General features: G+C 39.5%; 1 protein-coding gene across 7 annotated transcripts in view; it reads right to left on the reverse strand.

Moving 5' to 3' along the window:
- The window catches only part of LOC129778967 (beta-1,3-glucosyltransferase), a 71481-nt gene that overhangs the window by 18437 nt on the left and 38031 nt on the right, over window positions 1–15013 (reverse strand). For all 7 annotated transcript variants that reach the window (XM_055786171.1, XM_055786174.1, XM_055786173.1 and 4 more), the window contains exons 3-5: window positions 10852–10967; window positions 871–1098; window positions 158–484 (exon numbers count right to left, since the gene is read on the reverse strand). In XM_055786171.1, the coding sequence (XP_055642146.1) occupies window positions 158–484; window positions 871–1098; window positions 10852–10967 (671 nt within the window). The remainder of the gene's footprint in view (window positions 1–157; window positions 485–870; window positions 1099–10851; window positions 10968–15013) is intronic.

Consider the following 15013-nt stretch of genomic DNA (forward strand, 5'->3'; position numbering starts at 1 on the left):
TACAATCAAAATTATTCGTCCTTCTTTTCCCCCTTTCCTCCTCAATCGCTCGGATCGCTCAACTAAGCATAAATGCGTTCCGACTTTCACCATGCCATGAATTTCGAATTCTGGTTGGTTTGCTGTTCGGGGTGGGGGAGGGTTTGGGAATACTTACACATGTTTCCAACCCCGTCACCGGTGTGGCATGGATGGCGCAACCCTCGCCCGGTCTGGCACACAGGTAAGACACCGGTGTCAGCCGATTGCCCTTGCCGCTATGCCATGCCAAAAGGGCAAATTCGTGGGCTGCATCGATGAAGAATTCCGTCAGCGTCGAACCCGCACTCGACAGCAGCTGGATCAGGTTGTCCACCAACGGGACGGTCAAAGCGATTCCTGCCCGCAGGTATGGGTAGAGGAATCCTGATGGATTCTTGAAAAACGCAAAATGATGAATAATGGTTGCCTCCCGGTCGTACAGTGGATAGCCGAAAAAGAGTTCCTGTGAGGGAAAAAAAGGATGTTTCCATTAGTGCGATGTGGCTACGGATAAACCATGACTCGACGGTGTACTAATTGAAAACTTCGTTAGAGCAGAACGGAAATAGCAGACAATGAAGAATGGAATTTAAAAACGATAAAGTTAACTAAATTATTTCAAACAAAGCATTTTTTAAACGAACTTCTAAATTTTTGCCACCGTCGGTATTAACGGAAGTAGAATATTTGCGCTCACACCAAAATGAAAAGTAGAATCAAACAACCTCGGTAGCATGATAGCCACAGCTGTCGATAATCTAGTATTAGATATAGAGCCAAAATAAAATAGAGGAAGCTCGAGGCTGATGCTTTATTCAAACGCGCGCGTTCGCTCTCTGTCTTGCTTACCTGTCGATAATCCTCTTTGCCCAAATGGTGTGTTAATAGACTCACGTTCACGTGGCTGTTTTCCTCGCAAATGATCAACCAGCGGGTGCCGGCGTGCCGCGCCTTCAGGATACTGGCCCTGATGTGTTTGAGGATGGGGGTGATGGCCCAGGAACCTTCGTGGTCAGCGAAAATTTCGTGCGACAGATGCACGTTTCCGCCATCGGTTTGAGCGTTCGCTCGTTGATCCTGTGTCGATGGAAATTGATTGGGTGACATTTAGTGCAAGCGTGTGAAGTTTGGGGAATTTATCGTGAAGTTTTTATTGAAGAGAACAAGGGTGACAATATATTTCAATTATTTATAAGTAGTTTTTTGACGTAGGACTTCGCCTTACTTTGAGGGTGCCAAGCCAGAAAACAGGTCACGTTTTTATGAAATAAAGTTAACGTTAATAACTACTTTTGCTGAGGACGTATTTTAACGATTTGCATACTAATTAATTTGCAAATTTTCTAAGATTTGTTCAATATGCTATGCATTACGATCCCATAGTCTGTATATGGTTTAAATCGATGAAAATTGGAAGCATTCCCATTTCCCCATACATTTGTTCTGTCCATTTGTGTGCTTTCCCGAAAAGAGCAACTTATGCAGTCGCTAGAATAGAAACAACGAAGGGGGATAGCGAAAAGAGAATATTTGCGAAGTAAACTCCACCCTTGCATAGTATGTAAGCTGTCGCTAGTGTATAAGTATTGCATCTCCTCTGAGGAAAATTTTCAGAATCTTTCTGTGCCCGAAACAACAAAGGTCGCTTATTCTGTTCATTTTGTGTTTTATGTTTCCCCTAGAGTTGTGAACGCTAGCAAATATTTCGTGTGTTCTGATGCAAGAAGCTCCTAGCTTTGTTGACGGTTTTGAGCGAGAGTCGAGAAACGATTTTGAATAAACGGTCATTGTCGCGATGTTTCATTTTTATCGCTGCAACTTTGTGCATCTGTTAGACGCGTGTTTGATGCTTGTTGAATGGCGATGCACGATATAATAAATACTCAGTACAATGCGTGCATTGATATAAAGAAACAAATTGCGACATATGACCAGTTAGTGTATTGTTCTCGCAAAGACAAGAAAGAATCGTTGCTTCTCGAAATGATTCTACAAAACCATGCCTCCGGAACTTTTTCAACTAATGAGTTATTTATGGAATTTCGACGTATTCGCAAATAATATCCAAAATGATAAACCAATAAATTAAAAAAAAAACAATGCGTAGTCATACGTCCTAAGCGGTCGTGTCTCGGATACAACCCGTCGATTTTTTTTCCTGAGTTTGAAATAATTTCTAAAGAATTAAAGCAGTATTCTAGTCTAAAAGTTTGAAAAAAATCAAAACATTTTTTCTTCATATTTCTGCAGTGTAGGATTTTAAAAATATACCCTAGAAAAGACTTATCGAAAACCCTACTATTTACCGAGTTTGAGCCATTTTAGTGATGCGATATCTAACCAGGTATGGCGATAACAATGAACCTCAAACGCGTTTTTCTCGAAACTAGTTTTTTTTCAAACTGGCGTACACGATATCTCAAGTTCTACTCAACCGATCCATGTCGATTTGTATGGATACAATCTGCAGGCATCTCTCTATCACATGAACCTTTAAAAAAATGATATTTTTTAAATTTTATTTTTTTTAAAATCGAGAAAAGTAAGCAAAATTTTTGTTTTTAAACGGCCGCCATTTTGTCAAAAAAGATGTTCGAGGTTCATGCGATTGCGGAATCTTTACAGACTCAGAATCTATTCGATTTTTTTATGTTTCAGATAATCAGAAGGGCTGGATTCGTGTACGCCATGGCAAAACTTTTTTTTATCACCCTCACTTCATCAGCTCCCAACTATTCTCGTTGTGAATATTTTTTCTCCGTTCAATTTTTGTTTTATTGTTAAAAGATAGACAAACGAATAATGATACAATAGATGGAGAAAATATTCTTTGTTTTATTGTTACATTATTGTTGGGTTTCCTTATTTCAACGAAATTCCTATCTGATTTGATTGATTCTCTCCAGTGACGTTCTCTTTCAATAAGGCACAGCCTTACAAACAGATTTGGACCAGTTTTGCCACATAGTTTGATGAACGAGGTTTATTTCTACACTCCTGATCGTCGAACAAATCAGGAAAAGCTTTTTATCACTGAGCTATTAACGAAAAAGGAAATTGATGAAGAGAATCGATTAATCCAGATAAGTCGTTTTCAGAAGTTTTGCAAGATATGCTTTGGCATGTTCTCCACAAAGTGTTTCAGGTGTTAGAGGTCGAGTACTTCCCACGCGCGCTTCAGGGCGTCAAAATAATTGTTTTTATTTGTGACACCGGCTTTGTCGACCCTAACTTCGAGGATGGCCTACAGGTTTTCAACAGGGTTAAGATGCGGGCTTTGCGGGGCCATTCAAGGGATTTGATGCGACACGACTGGAAGAATGGCTATGTTGGCTTTGTGCTTCGGACCTTTATTTTGCTGAAAACCGAAGCGTACTTTAAGGGCGTACCTCGAGATTTTCAAGCAGGATGTTGCGGTACGACTCTACCGTCATGATTCCGTCAATCTTCACCAAGCGGATGGGTTTCCGTCCTCTGACTGGGCGATCTACCACCGATCACAACATTTTCAGCTTCTTAAGATTTTTTTACGACCACTGCGATGTTGATGCCGTACTTCTTGGCAACCGTTCGGTGCGATTCGCCGACCTCGACATCTCGAGCGACCAATTGTCGGATGCACAAAGGAATCGTTTTTAAAATAATTGCGTTCTCCATTTTTCTCGACTCCATCAAGTGCGAACATGTGTACAAATGCTCCAGAGTCAAGCCAGTTGTCTATAAAAGTCATAATACTCAAAACATAAACAATCGAGGGGTCTCACGGTGGAAACATATCGAAAATATATCGATTCACAGTGGGCACATTTTTTTTGTAATTGTTATTTTGGCAATCACAGTCTGGTGTTTCACTACACTCTTCTAAAAAGTGCTATATAACAAGATTTTTTCAGAACTTACGCCCATCTGGCCTTCGGGCGGCGAATATCATACTAACATTCCTTCCCTTCCCCTGGTGACTGTAAAGACGTGGCCGGCGTCGTTATTGACCATTTAAAGCTCGAATCACCTAAAATTCTCTTATCTAAAATATTTTTGAAGAAATGCACAACAATATACAGGTCATACCCGGCCGTATACAAACTCGACCAAATATAATTTTAAACGCGATTATATTCAGATCTTGTTTATCAAATACGTTTCGTTCTCACGTTTCACTATTCGCGAAATTTACACAACCGCATCTAAAACATTTTGGCTCGATTGATTTCCTCACTCTTTTTAATTGAATTTTGGAGATCTAAAGGCTGTCAAATGCATTTACTCCATGCATGTATTCCGTTCGCTTTTGATGACATAATTTTCATACACTCACAAACAAGATTATGGAAGAACAAAAAAAAAATGCGGACGCGAAGCTTTTTCGCAAATAAAACTGCAGATAACAAGGATTTTTCTCGATATTGAAAACTAATCAAAATGCACTGAAGTGCACAATTTTCTCTATCAAACATTGACCTAACACTAGCTCCAAAAATAATTTCATTCACTTTTCTCCCGAAACCGCTTCGCTTTTCCAGGGGTTGAATTTAATTTGTGGTCACATTCTTTCATCGGAACTAATACACAGAAAATAGCACAAATCGGTACTTGTCGACACCCGAAGGCACGAGAGCTTGAGGTGAAGGTGGAAGCAAGCCTTTGTAGTAGTATAAGTAAAACCACGTGTAAAAATGGGGTAATAGTGTTTGTGAGAGAAGAGCAATTTGTTTCGTTTGTTTTGATCCTTGTACGTAAATAGATCAATTCACTTACCAGACTGTGTGGTGCTTCACTGACACGAGTCTTATAATACATTCGAAAAAAAAAAAAAAATATATATATATATATATATATTTTTTTTTATAATATATATAATATTATATATATTATAAAAATATATATATATACATTATTATAAATACATAATAATATATATATATATATATATATATATATATATATATATATATATATATATATATATAGAAGGTGTATTTGCATATGAAGTAAAATTCTGAGCGTAACATGAGCAAATTTATAACACAAGCGAATTGGGGCTCTTTTGTTATCAACAAGTTCTTCCGCACAGTAAATTGATATTGATAATTCCTCAATATTTTCCTTCGTTGATCGTATTGTTTTCACATACTCACGTTGGAGAGCCTTAACCCTTCTCTTCGTTGGCCGAGGCAGTTTGATTGAATGTAATACTTTTCCGTTTACTATCTTTGAAAGCATAGGCAGCCGTGGCGGTGATCCGAGCTCTGCATTACAATTTTCTGAACCAATGTTCAAATTGCTAAAACTTACATTAAAGACACATAAAACGTAAAAATAATAATTGTATTGATATCAACACAATGTTATTTTATTGATTTTCATGACATGAAATGCTCTGACTATATTGGTAACATTTTATTGAGTGGTTTTTATATCTGTTTCAATTATGTTGTCTGGTATCAGTGTCGAAAAAATAAAGATGTTTTCACCAATACAAACAATACCATTGCGGAAAATTCAAAAATGAAAAGTTAACTTTCAGAGCAGTAGCTCGAGATTCACGACGTTTTGTACTATACATTGCGACGGCAGATGAAAATTTAATATTTGGCGAGTAATCGATTAGATTTTGGTTAATATTACTTGGTGGGAAGTGTGTGCAAACGATCATTTTCTTCACACTGTTTCGCAAAATAAATGATTTTCGGGCAAGGGATGAGGGAGGGAGATGAAAGAAATGAGCGCCATTGTGGCAGCCATTTGTGGCTAGCTTCCATCTTCACCTTAACTTTACTGTGATTGAATATGAACCGAACCGAATGTGATATAAACGTAGCGCTTTCACCAACACATGCGCATACGCTAACTGGAAAAATATGGCTTCGAAGAATGAATAATCCCAATTTAACTAAGCTTTTCACGCTTTGTTTGATACCACTTTTTCACAATTCCTCGTTGTTCACTTTTCCTCACATAATAATATTTCACTTCCACAATAACACTGATATTAAAAATAGTAACACAGCAGACTCCCTTGGCCGAGTGGTTAGCGTCATAACTAACATGCCGGGTGTTCGGGTTCGATTCCCGTTCTGGTCGGGGGAATTTTTCGTCAGAGAAATTTCCTCCGACTTGCATTGTGATCACGCGTATTCTAGAGCTTGCCACTCAGAATGCATTCAAGGCGTATTATTTGGCATAGAAATCTCAACTAAGTACTAATAAAAATGACGCAAGTAATACTACGTTGAGACGGCGAAGTTCCTGTAGGAACATTAGTGCCATTGAAGAAGAAGAAGAACACAGCAGACAACACATGAAATAAACGGAGCGAGCCTTTTTTCAGTAGGTAGCTTCCAGGCTTTCAGGACCAAATTAAATCTGGTTCCTACCGAATCCGGTGGACAAAACATTGGACTGGAAAATCATGCGTGCTTACGCCAGTGAGAAGAGTGCATCAGTTCAAAATGTGGACAGAAATGTAACTCTCAGTACTGTCCATCCTTCAAATGCATTCCAGGCGCAGTCAATCGAGTCGTATTGGGTCATACTGTACAAGTCGGTGTACGAAAATGATTGGGAAGCCACTACAGCTCAACAACTCAAATCCCGTCAGGTTAGCTCATTAACTTTGGTGTTAATTTTGTTTATGTTGGTTAATAATGTGTGCGAACTAAATGAGAATAATACTTTGAAAAAACACCGTAGACTTGTCGTGATTCCGTTACGACATTTATACAAGACAAACATCATAGTATGAGTAGTGCTAGTTTTGGATATATTTGTAAAATTACATCGTTAAAGTCTAGTCTAGATGTTGGATTTTACTTTCTGAGGCGATTTCTTTAACCCATTGTTATTTTCCAACGAAACACGATGTTATTTGTCTTAATGCGAATTACAATTGAACTAACAACACCAAATACGATATGTAGAATATATACGAAATAAGTACTAATATATAAGAAATAAGGTGAAGATAAACACAACAAAATAAACATCTTAAATTGAAGATCAGTTCTCGAACGGGAATCCACATTGGTTTTTATTTATGAAAATTCAAATTAACGGTTTAATATTTGAAGTCATTTTAAATTCAACCCCGCTATCAGATACAATTTTACACTCAAACTTGTGCTAAACGTTTTACAATGCATGATCGGTTATTGATCATTGTTAATTTCACGAAGCACAACCAACATTAAAATTCCAAATTTAAATTTTTTTTGCTACAATTGATCGTATCACTTACCTTACTTGCAATACAAAAATACCCCCGACTTGCAATGCCAATTTTCCCAGGGACCTTGATTTTGAAGTTTGTAGTTTCATAAAATATATCATTTTATTTTTTTTCATTGTAATGTCCATAACAAAGTGCCAAAAATAATTGATGCAAAACACTCATAAATCTATCAGAAAATGACTGAGCAATAATTGTGAGTACAAGAGGAAGCTTGCATCTTCGATTGCGACCAATCGACCAATCAAAATATTAGGCTGTCAAAAAAGTCCTGCGGTATTTTTTTTGAATTTTCATTTGTTCATAAAATTAGTTACAATCATCTGTTTTAAGTCAAATATGCGCCGTTTTGTTCGATGACTTGTTCCCAACGAGATGCCAACTTCATAATACCCCTGTTATAGAAGCTCGCTTCCTTATTGGCAAAAAACTCGGATAGCCAATTTTCACAGGCCTCTTTTGTGGCTAACTTCTACCTAGCTCGTTCGCCATGGACAAAAACAGGTGGTAGTCACTTGGTGCAAATTCCGGACTATACGACGGATGCAAAAGAACCTCCCATCCGAGCTCCCGGAGCTTCTGGCGCGTCACCAAAGAAGTGTGTGGCCTGGCGTTGTCCTGATGGAGGACAATGCGGCCTCTGTTTATCAAAGATGGCCTCTTCTTCATGAGTGCTACCTTCAAGCGGTCCAGTTGTTGGCAGTACAGGTCCGAATTGAGCGTTTGGCCATAGGGAAGCAGCTCATAATAGATTATTCCTTGACAATCTCACCAAACACACAGCAGAACCTTCCTGGCCGTTAATGAGGGCTTGGCCACCGTCTGAGCCGCTTCAGCGGGCTTCGACCACGACCGTTTGCGCTTCACGTTGTCGTAAGTGACCCACTTTTCATCGCCAGTCACCATCCGCTTCAGAAACGGGTCGATTTTGTTGCGATTCAGCAGCGATTCAAATGCGTCGATACGGTCAAAGATGTTTTTTTGCGTCAACGTGTGTGGCACCCATACATCGAGCTTTTTTGTGAATCCAAGCTTCTTCAAATGGTTGATAACGGTTTGATGACTTATCCCCAGCTCTTGGCCGATGCTATGGCTGCTACAAAGCCGGTCTTTCTCGGCTAATTCAGCGATATTGACGCAATTTTCGACGACCGGCCTTCCGGAGCGTGGCGCATCTTCGACGACCTCTACACCAGAATGAAAACGTTGAAACCATCGTTGTGCGGTGGAAATGGAAACTGTATCGGGTCCATAAACTGCACAAATTTTATTGGCAGCTTGAGATGCATTTTTGCCTTTGCCATAGTAGTACTGTAAAATATGTCGGATTTTCTCTTTATTTTGCTCCATATTCGCGACACTATAACTCACGAACGACTTAACCAAACAAAACACTGTCAAGGACTATATTATAGCGCTATAGTATGACTATACCTTTTCAACAAGCTATAGTATGACTCGATACAATGAATACAACTAGAACTACGCGCTTACAACGACACCTCGCGGAAATACCGCAGGACTTTTTTGACAGCCTAATAAATCCTTTGTTTGTGCTCCCGTGGCCGAGTGGTTAGCGTCATAACTAACATGCCGGGTGTTCGGGTTCGATTCCCGTTCTGGTCGGGGGAATTTTTCGTCAAAGAAATTTCCTCCGACTTGCACTGTGATCACGCGTATTCTAGAGCTTGCCACTCAGAATGCATTCAAGGCGTGTTATTTGGCATAGAAATCTCAACTAAGTACTAATAAAAATGACGCAAGTAATACTACGTTGAGACGGCGAAGTTCCTCTAGGAACGTTAGTGCCATTGAAGAAGAAGAAGAAGAATAAATCCTTTAGGATGATGGACGATAATCATTTTTTTTCCATACATTCATTGCCTCTCAGGCAAAGCCCCAAAAGGTCGATTTTCGGACAAAAATTTGTTTTCAAGATAACACCAGATCTCGACGTTTCATGCATTTTTAGGTCTTTGGCATTGAAATGAAAAATTCGATTTTCCAAATTTCCTTCACTCCTCCCTTGGAAGATTTTCGAGGATGAAAAAATCAAAACTTTGAGCGCTTTGAGGCATCCCTAAATCATGTCCGATTGAGCTGAAACACAGGTCATTTTTAAATTTCATGGCTATTTTAAATTTGAATGATGTATTACAGTGTATCAATTGATTTGTCACTCACTGTGTACACCTAATTGGCCATCTGTCAAAATTGCGAATAAAAAAAAAATCATCTGCAGAAAATAAAGTTCTCATTATTAACAAGCAATTTTTTGGATATTTTTCGTTACGTGATTGTTTTAGCATCGCTTTCCTTTCATTTAATCGAATCAGCGGTAAGTTTTCTCATTTTTTATCCAGAATACTAATCAAGTCGGGTAAGACAGACACTCTACCGAAGGGAAAGACAAACATTTTGTTTTGAAAAGAATTTGATTATCTATTCCTGAATCTGTCATTCCGAATGCCGGAAGCTATTTTATATATGAAAAAACGAGAAAAATTACAAGCCCTTCTAGATGATTTTTTCCCTTTTCGTTAGATCATTTTCGTTAGAGCCTTCAAGGCTTATTTGAAGGCCTGGAGAACTTATCGAGTACAAAAACTCAAATTTTCAGTTAGTGTCCATCTTTCCCTTCAAGTGCTCGTCTTTCCTACTCTTTTTTTTTCAAATATTCTGGACACATTAAGGGGGTAGTGCACTATGAACATCATGAAAAGTATGTGATTTTCGCGATTTTTTTCACTCAACAAACAAACAAAAATTGGTGTCAATTTGACTATCCCCTGAATAGCCGCAACCGGTTTGTTGAACCTGGTGTAAACTGGTGGGAGTTCTACAAGTTTTTCCAGTTTTTTATGTAATCTTGGATATATTTCTTGTCATCGTACGTAGGATTTTTTTTCAAAATATTGATTTTTGACGACATTGCGACATTTATTGCGAAAATGCAGCCTCAAAAATCGAGACAAAAACATTCACCAAAATTTTATGTTTTAAAATATCAAAAAAAAAAATCCTACGTGTGATGACAGGAAATTTAGTGGAGAACTGAGAAAAACTGTTTCATCGAAATCGGATGGATCGTTCCGAAGGTAGATTCGCACCAGTCTGCAAAATTTTCTTTCGAGAAAAACGCATTTTAAAATTTGGATCCGCTCTCCTTACGCAAAGACTTAGGTCCACTAATTGGCTTGTAACTTTGGAACGGAGCATCGGACAAACCTGGGACAAAAACTACAGTACAGTAGACATTCCAGAGAACATTTTAGGTTCAAGTTTCCATAGTGTAAGGGATAGCCCTTAATTAAGCAAATTTCTGCTTCAAAAACAATGTTTGTAATAAAAAGAAAACTTGACTATCGATTCGTGGTATAATAGCTATTAAGGCATCTCTGCCACAGCGTCTTCCCATTCCATTCATACCATTAGCATAAAAATGTTGTTTGAGGAATAAACGACAATAAGAAATATTTTTATAGATCAGCAGCAACAGCCTTGGTTTACCGCCTGTTAACATCGAAGTTGAATTCTTAGAAACAAAACACGGGGTTTCGGTTGATCAGAATAAAGGGAAGTAATTAACAAGTTCAGATACTTACACCCAACCTAATCAGTGTTGACTGTTGATCCACAATGCTCCTCCTCAAGGCTTGCGCTCGTTCTGCGTGGAAGCTCGAGGGTTGGCTTAAAATCAGGTAGGAAATATCGTGTGGTGCTGCAAAAAGAAACAAGAAACAAAAAAAAAGTTTAAAAGCCTATCGTTTGCTGTTTTTATTGTGACGAAAGTGTTGAGATGGAAATAAAACCGACGAAACCAAACCGAAATCTGCCCGTAAAGTACAATCTTCAACCATATTTTATCCCTTTTTCCCCCGTTTTTACGGCTCGAGAATGGCGAAGGTTCAGGTGCGAGCACTTTTTTTATCCTGCTGCTAATCCAACCAATGATGTTCCACTTCATTTGGACTGCATCTCCCCCGGTGTGGATATACGTATATGGCACATCCCGAAGGATTCAGGTGGTTACTTTTACATTCTGACATGAGATTGTAAGGGATTTGGGAGAGCAATCTGGTTTCGAAGGTGTTTAAGTGCTGGTGCCCAGAATAAACTTTATACGCTACGGCTGTTGGCTTTGCACAAACGGATAATGGTGCCAAGTTGGAATGTGGAAACTTTTGTGTTTTGTTGGAGGGTTTTCCGTGATGGGGCGGATTGGGATGGGTGCTGTAAATCTGGTTCCACTGCATCTGTACCAGTTGAAGGTGATGCTTGCAATTTGGATGATGATTTAAGTGGTTGATTAAAACACCAAACGCCTAACCTGATTCACATACCACCCTCACAACACAGTTGCCGTTCAGAATGCACACGAACTTTAAATTGCATCCTCTCGATACGATGGCAACAAGGGGTCCTCATTCCCGGCCCAGAGCCCGTCTGTAGCTACAAAACAACCGATACAGCATAAGCACTATTTGGAAAACGCCATCAAAGTTTGTGCTAGGTTCTCCGCGCACTAAAACGGATACAACATTAAATTAGTTAGCAAAACAATAGTCGTTGTCGAAAAAAGTTTAACCAATTAAAGTCTATATATATTTTGCACACTTTGCCGATGCACTCGGAGTGTGCAGAGTGCAGGGCCGAAAGTGCACACAGGAGAGTAGGTACTCGGTGCTCCTCTCCACCCACGTGGGTGCTTTCGGGAGTTAAATTGTTCTAGTTTCGCTTTTGCACAAGCACTACAACTGCGTCGTTGAACCGCAATAGAAGGTAGCAGATTTAGTGTTGCAAATATTTACACAGTTCCTATTTCGAAAGGCAAACTTAGCGCTTGTGGAACATGAGTGGATGGGAGGGGAGAGGTCGGTAAGCGTTTGGGATACTTTATCCGATTAAGCCGCAAGCGAGATGATTACAGGAGCGCTTACAACCTCAAATCGATGGCCCTTTAGAGGCTCGGTGCATATCCACAACTAATTGCTGATCAGCGCGTTGTGTTTCGGGACCACATTGGCATGGGAGAAATGCTTTCATTCGTTTGATTAAACGGAAAATATATCACGTCGGCAAATTATTTCCAATATTCATTGGCATTCGCGGTACGTAACCTGATATGAAGTCAATTTCCGACCACGACGAGATAACATTCTCCTGATACTGTCATCAAATATCTTCAGGGAAAGGACAGGAAAAAATGAAGAAGCAAAATTCCCAATAAATTTGACTCGTCAAAGGTACCGAGCTCACTGTGCTCTCGATACATAGCCGAGCAAATTAATATCGATAGGAAATAATTATAATTCCATGCGAGTCGAGTCGTTTGTTCCACGAGAGCAATCGATGTCGGTATAGTTGTTCCATGAGGGACGCGGGACTCCCCACTAAGGATAATAATAGTATGCACTCTTGCTATCCTTGAAAGGGACACAGCGCCAGGGCGAGTGGCACAGAGAGAGTGGTGAGAGCGGAGTGGCTTGTTTGAAGTAGATAAAATTATCATACCACGTTGGGGCTTCGCACGGAGGATTCTGCTAAACGCTAAGAGTATTGGTTTCGTTTAAGCTTGCGGCGAGAATATTCCGTTGTCCTTTTTGATGTCGTAGCAGTCCTTCCGGTTGTTTCCGGGTGTGGTTGGTGGCTGGTGATGTTGAGGATGAGAGTAAGTTTCAAGTGTACATTAATAAGCTTAAAACGCCAAGCGTAGAGCTTTATAGACGAGAGGAGCGCGATTGGAATTATCAATGAGTTCGGCTGCGGTGAAATGAGGGTCAGAATCGCAAAAAAGCGACAGTAGAGCAAGACAGAAGCAATAGTTATTGTCGAAGTGGAGTGACACTGCTCCAGTGGAGTGACTGAGTTTTCTGCATTTATGGTCGATAAGTATTATTCGTTATTCTTCGTTATAGAAACTCACAAAAAAATGATAAAGGAATAGAATTATTAGAGTAATAAGTGAGCAAGCTGATCTTTTATTGATCAACTAAGTTCACATGGTGTAAACGTTCTCAGTAAATTTTGTACCAATTTTCGATCCATCCCGAAGCATATTTATTTTTTTGTGGAGCCATGAATCTAAAAAACAATAGTTGCTATGTTTTGTATAGTAAACGTTATTTTGCAGCATGTTTTGAAAATATAGAGTTAGTGGTTTGTCAGCTTCTATTATCTTCTGAGATCAAAACAACAACGAATGATTAGGAATACAGGACGAACTGGATTATATACAGTTTGAAAAAATATAAAAATACCAATAAAAATATAAAAAATAAATTCTCCTCTCTCTATTCTATCCTCTGTCTCTATTCTTTCATCTCTCTATTCTCTTCTCTCTCTATTCTCTTCTCTCACTCTATTCTCTCCTATCTATATTCTCTCATCTCTCTCTCCCCCTCTCTATTCTTTCCTCAATCTATTCTCTCATCTCTCTATTTTCTTTCTCTATTAACTCTTCTCTCTATTCTCTCATCTCTCTATTCACTCCTCTCTCTATTCTTTCTTCTCTCTAGTCTCTCCTCTCTCTATTCTATCCACTCTCTCTCTATTCTATCCTCTCTCTCTCCCTCTCTCTATTCTCTCCTTTTTCTATTCTCTCATCTCTATATTCTCTCTCTCTATTCACTCTTTTCTCTATTCTCTCATCTCTCTATTCACTCCTCTATCTATTCCTTCTTCTCTCTATACTCTCCTCTCTCTATTCTATCCACTCTCTATTCTTTACTCTCTCTATTCTCTCATCTGCTCCCGTGGCCGAGTGGTCAGCGTCATAACTAACATGCCGGGTGTTCGGGTTCGATTCCCGTTCTGGTCGGGGGAATTTTTCGTCAAAGAAATTTCCTCCGACTTGCACTGTGATCACGCGTATTCTCTAGAGCTTGCCACTCAGAATGCATTCAAGGCGTGTTATTTGGCATAGAAATCTCAACTAAGTACGAATAAAAATGACGCAAGTAATACTACGTTGAGACGGCGAAGTTCCTCTAGGAACGTTAGTGCCATTGAAGAAGAAGAAGATTCTCTCATCTCCCTATTTCTTTCTCTCTCTCCTCTCTCTTTCTATTCTCTCCTCTCTCTATACTCTGCTCTCTACTCTCTACTCTCTACTCTTTATTCTCTACTCTCTACTCTCCTTGCGCGAAAGAGCACAAGTATCTTCATTGCGGCGGGACTCCTCATGATATTATTCAATGCCCGGTGTACAAACAACGAGGGAAAAAATCAAGCGGACTTATGCAGAAATGCTTAAGTGTTCCGTCCCAACGACTCAGGACAATCCCCACTCCATTCTGCAGAACGACGAGCTTGTTGCTGACGCTCCCAATGCAGGAAGTTTCGGTACATCGCAGGGTGCCATCAGGAAAAGAAAAATTACTTCTTTTCCATCACTCCCCAGAAAGAAGACCGAAACTTCCCAAGATGGAATGAAACCTCAAATCAAACGTGCTGAGAATAGACCGAAGCAAGTACGCGGTTCTTCTACGCACCAGGGGTCCTAAGCACTTTCCGGAGCAGCACCCAGCCCGTCTGTTCCTTTTTCGCGGTCAAGGCAACAGCCACAATCTGGTCTACTTGCCCTTTCTGACCTGGTGGACAATATTTTAAATGCTTTAAATATAAATGACCATCTTAAAAGCATAGTATTATATTTGCTTCCGATTGTGAGAACATTTTTGAAAGAAAAATGTGGTTTTTAGCAGCGTTCATTTTCCTCGATGCCTGATTCAGTGCAAGACGTCAAGGATTTGACCACTGTAATAC

This window comes from Toxorhynchites rutilus, chromosome 3 (genome assembly GCF_029784135.1).
Source record: "Toxorhynchites rutilus septentrionalis strain SRP chromosome 3, ASM2978413v1, whole genome shotgun sequence".
NCBI classification, from domain to species: domain Eukaryota; kingdom Metazoa; phylum Arthropoda; class Insecta; order Diptera; family Culicidae; genus Toxorhynchites; species Toxorhynchites rutilus.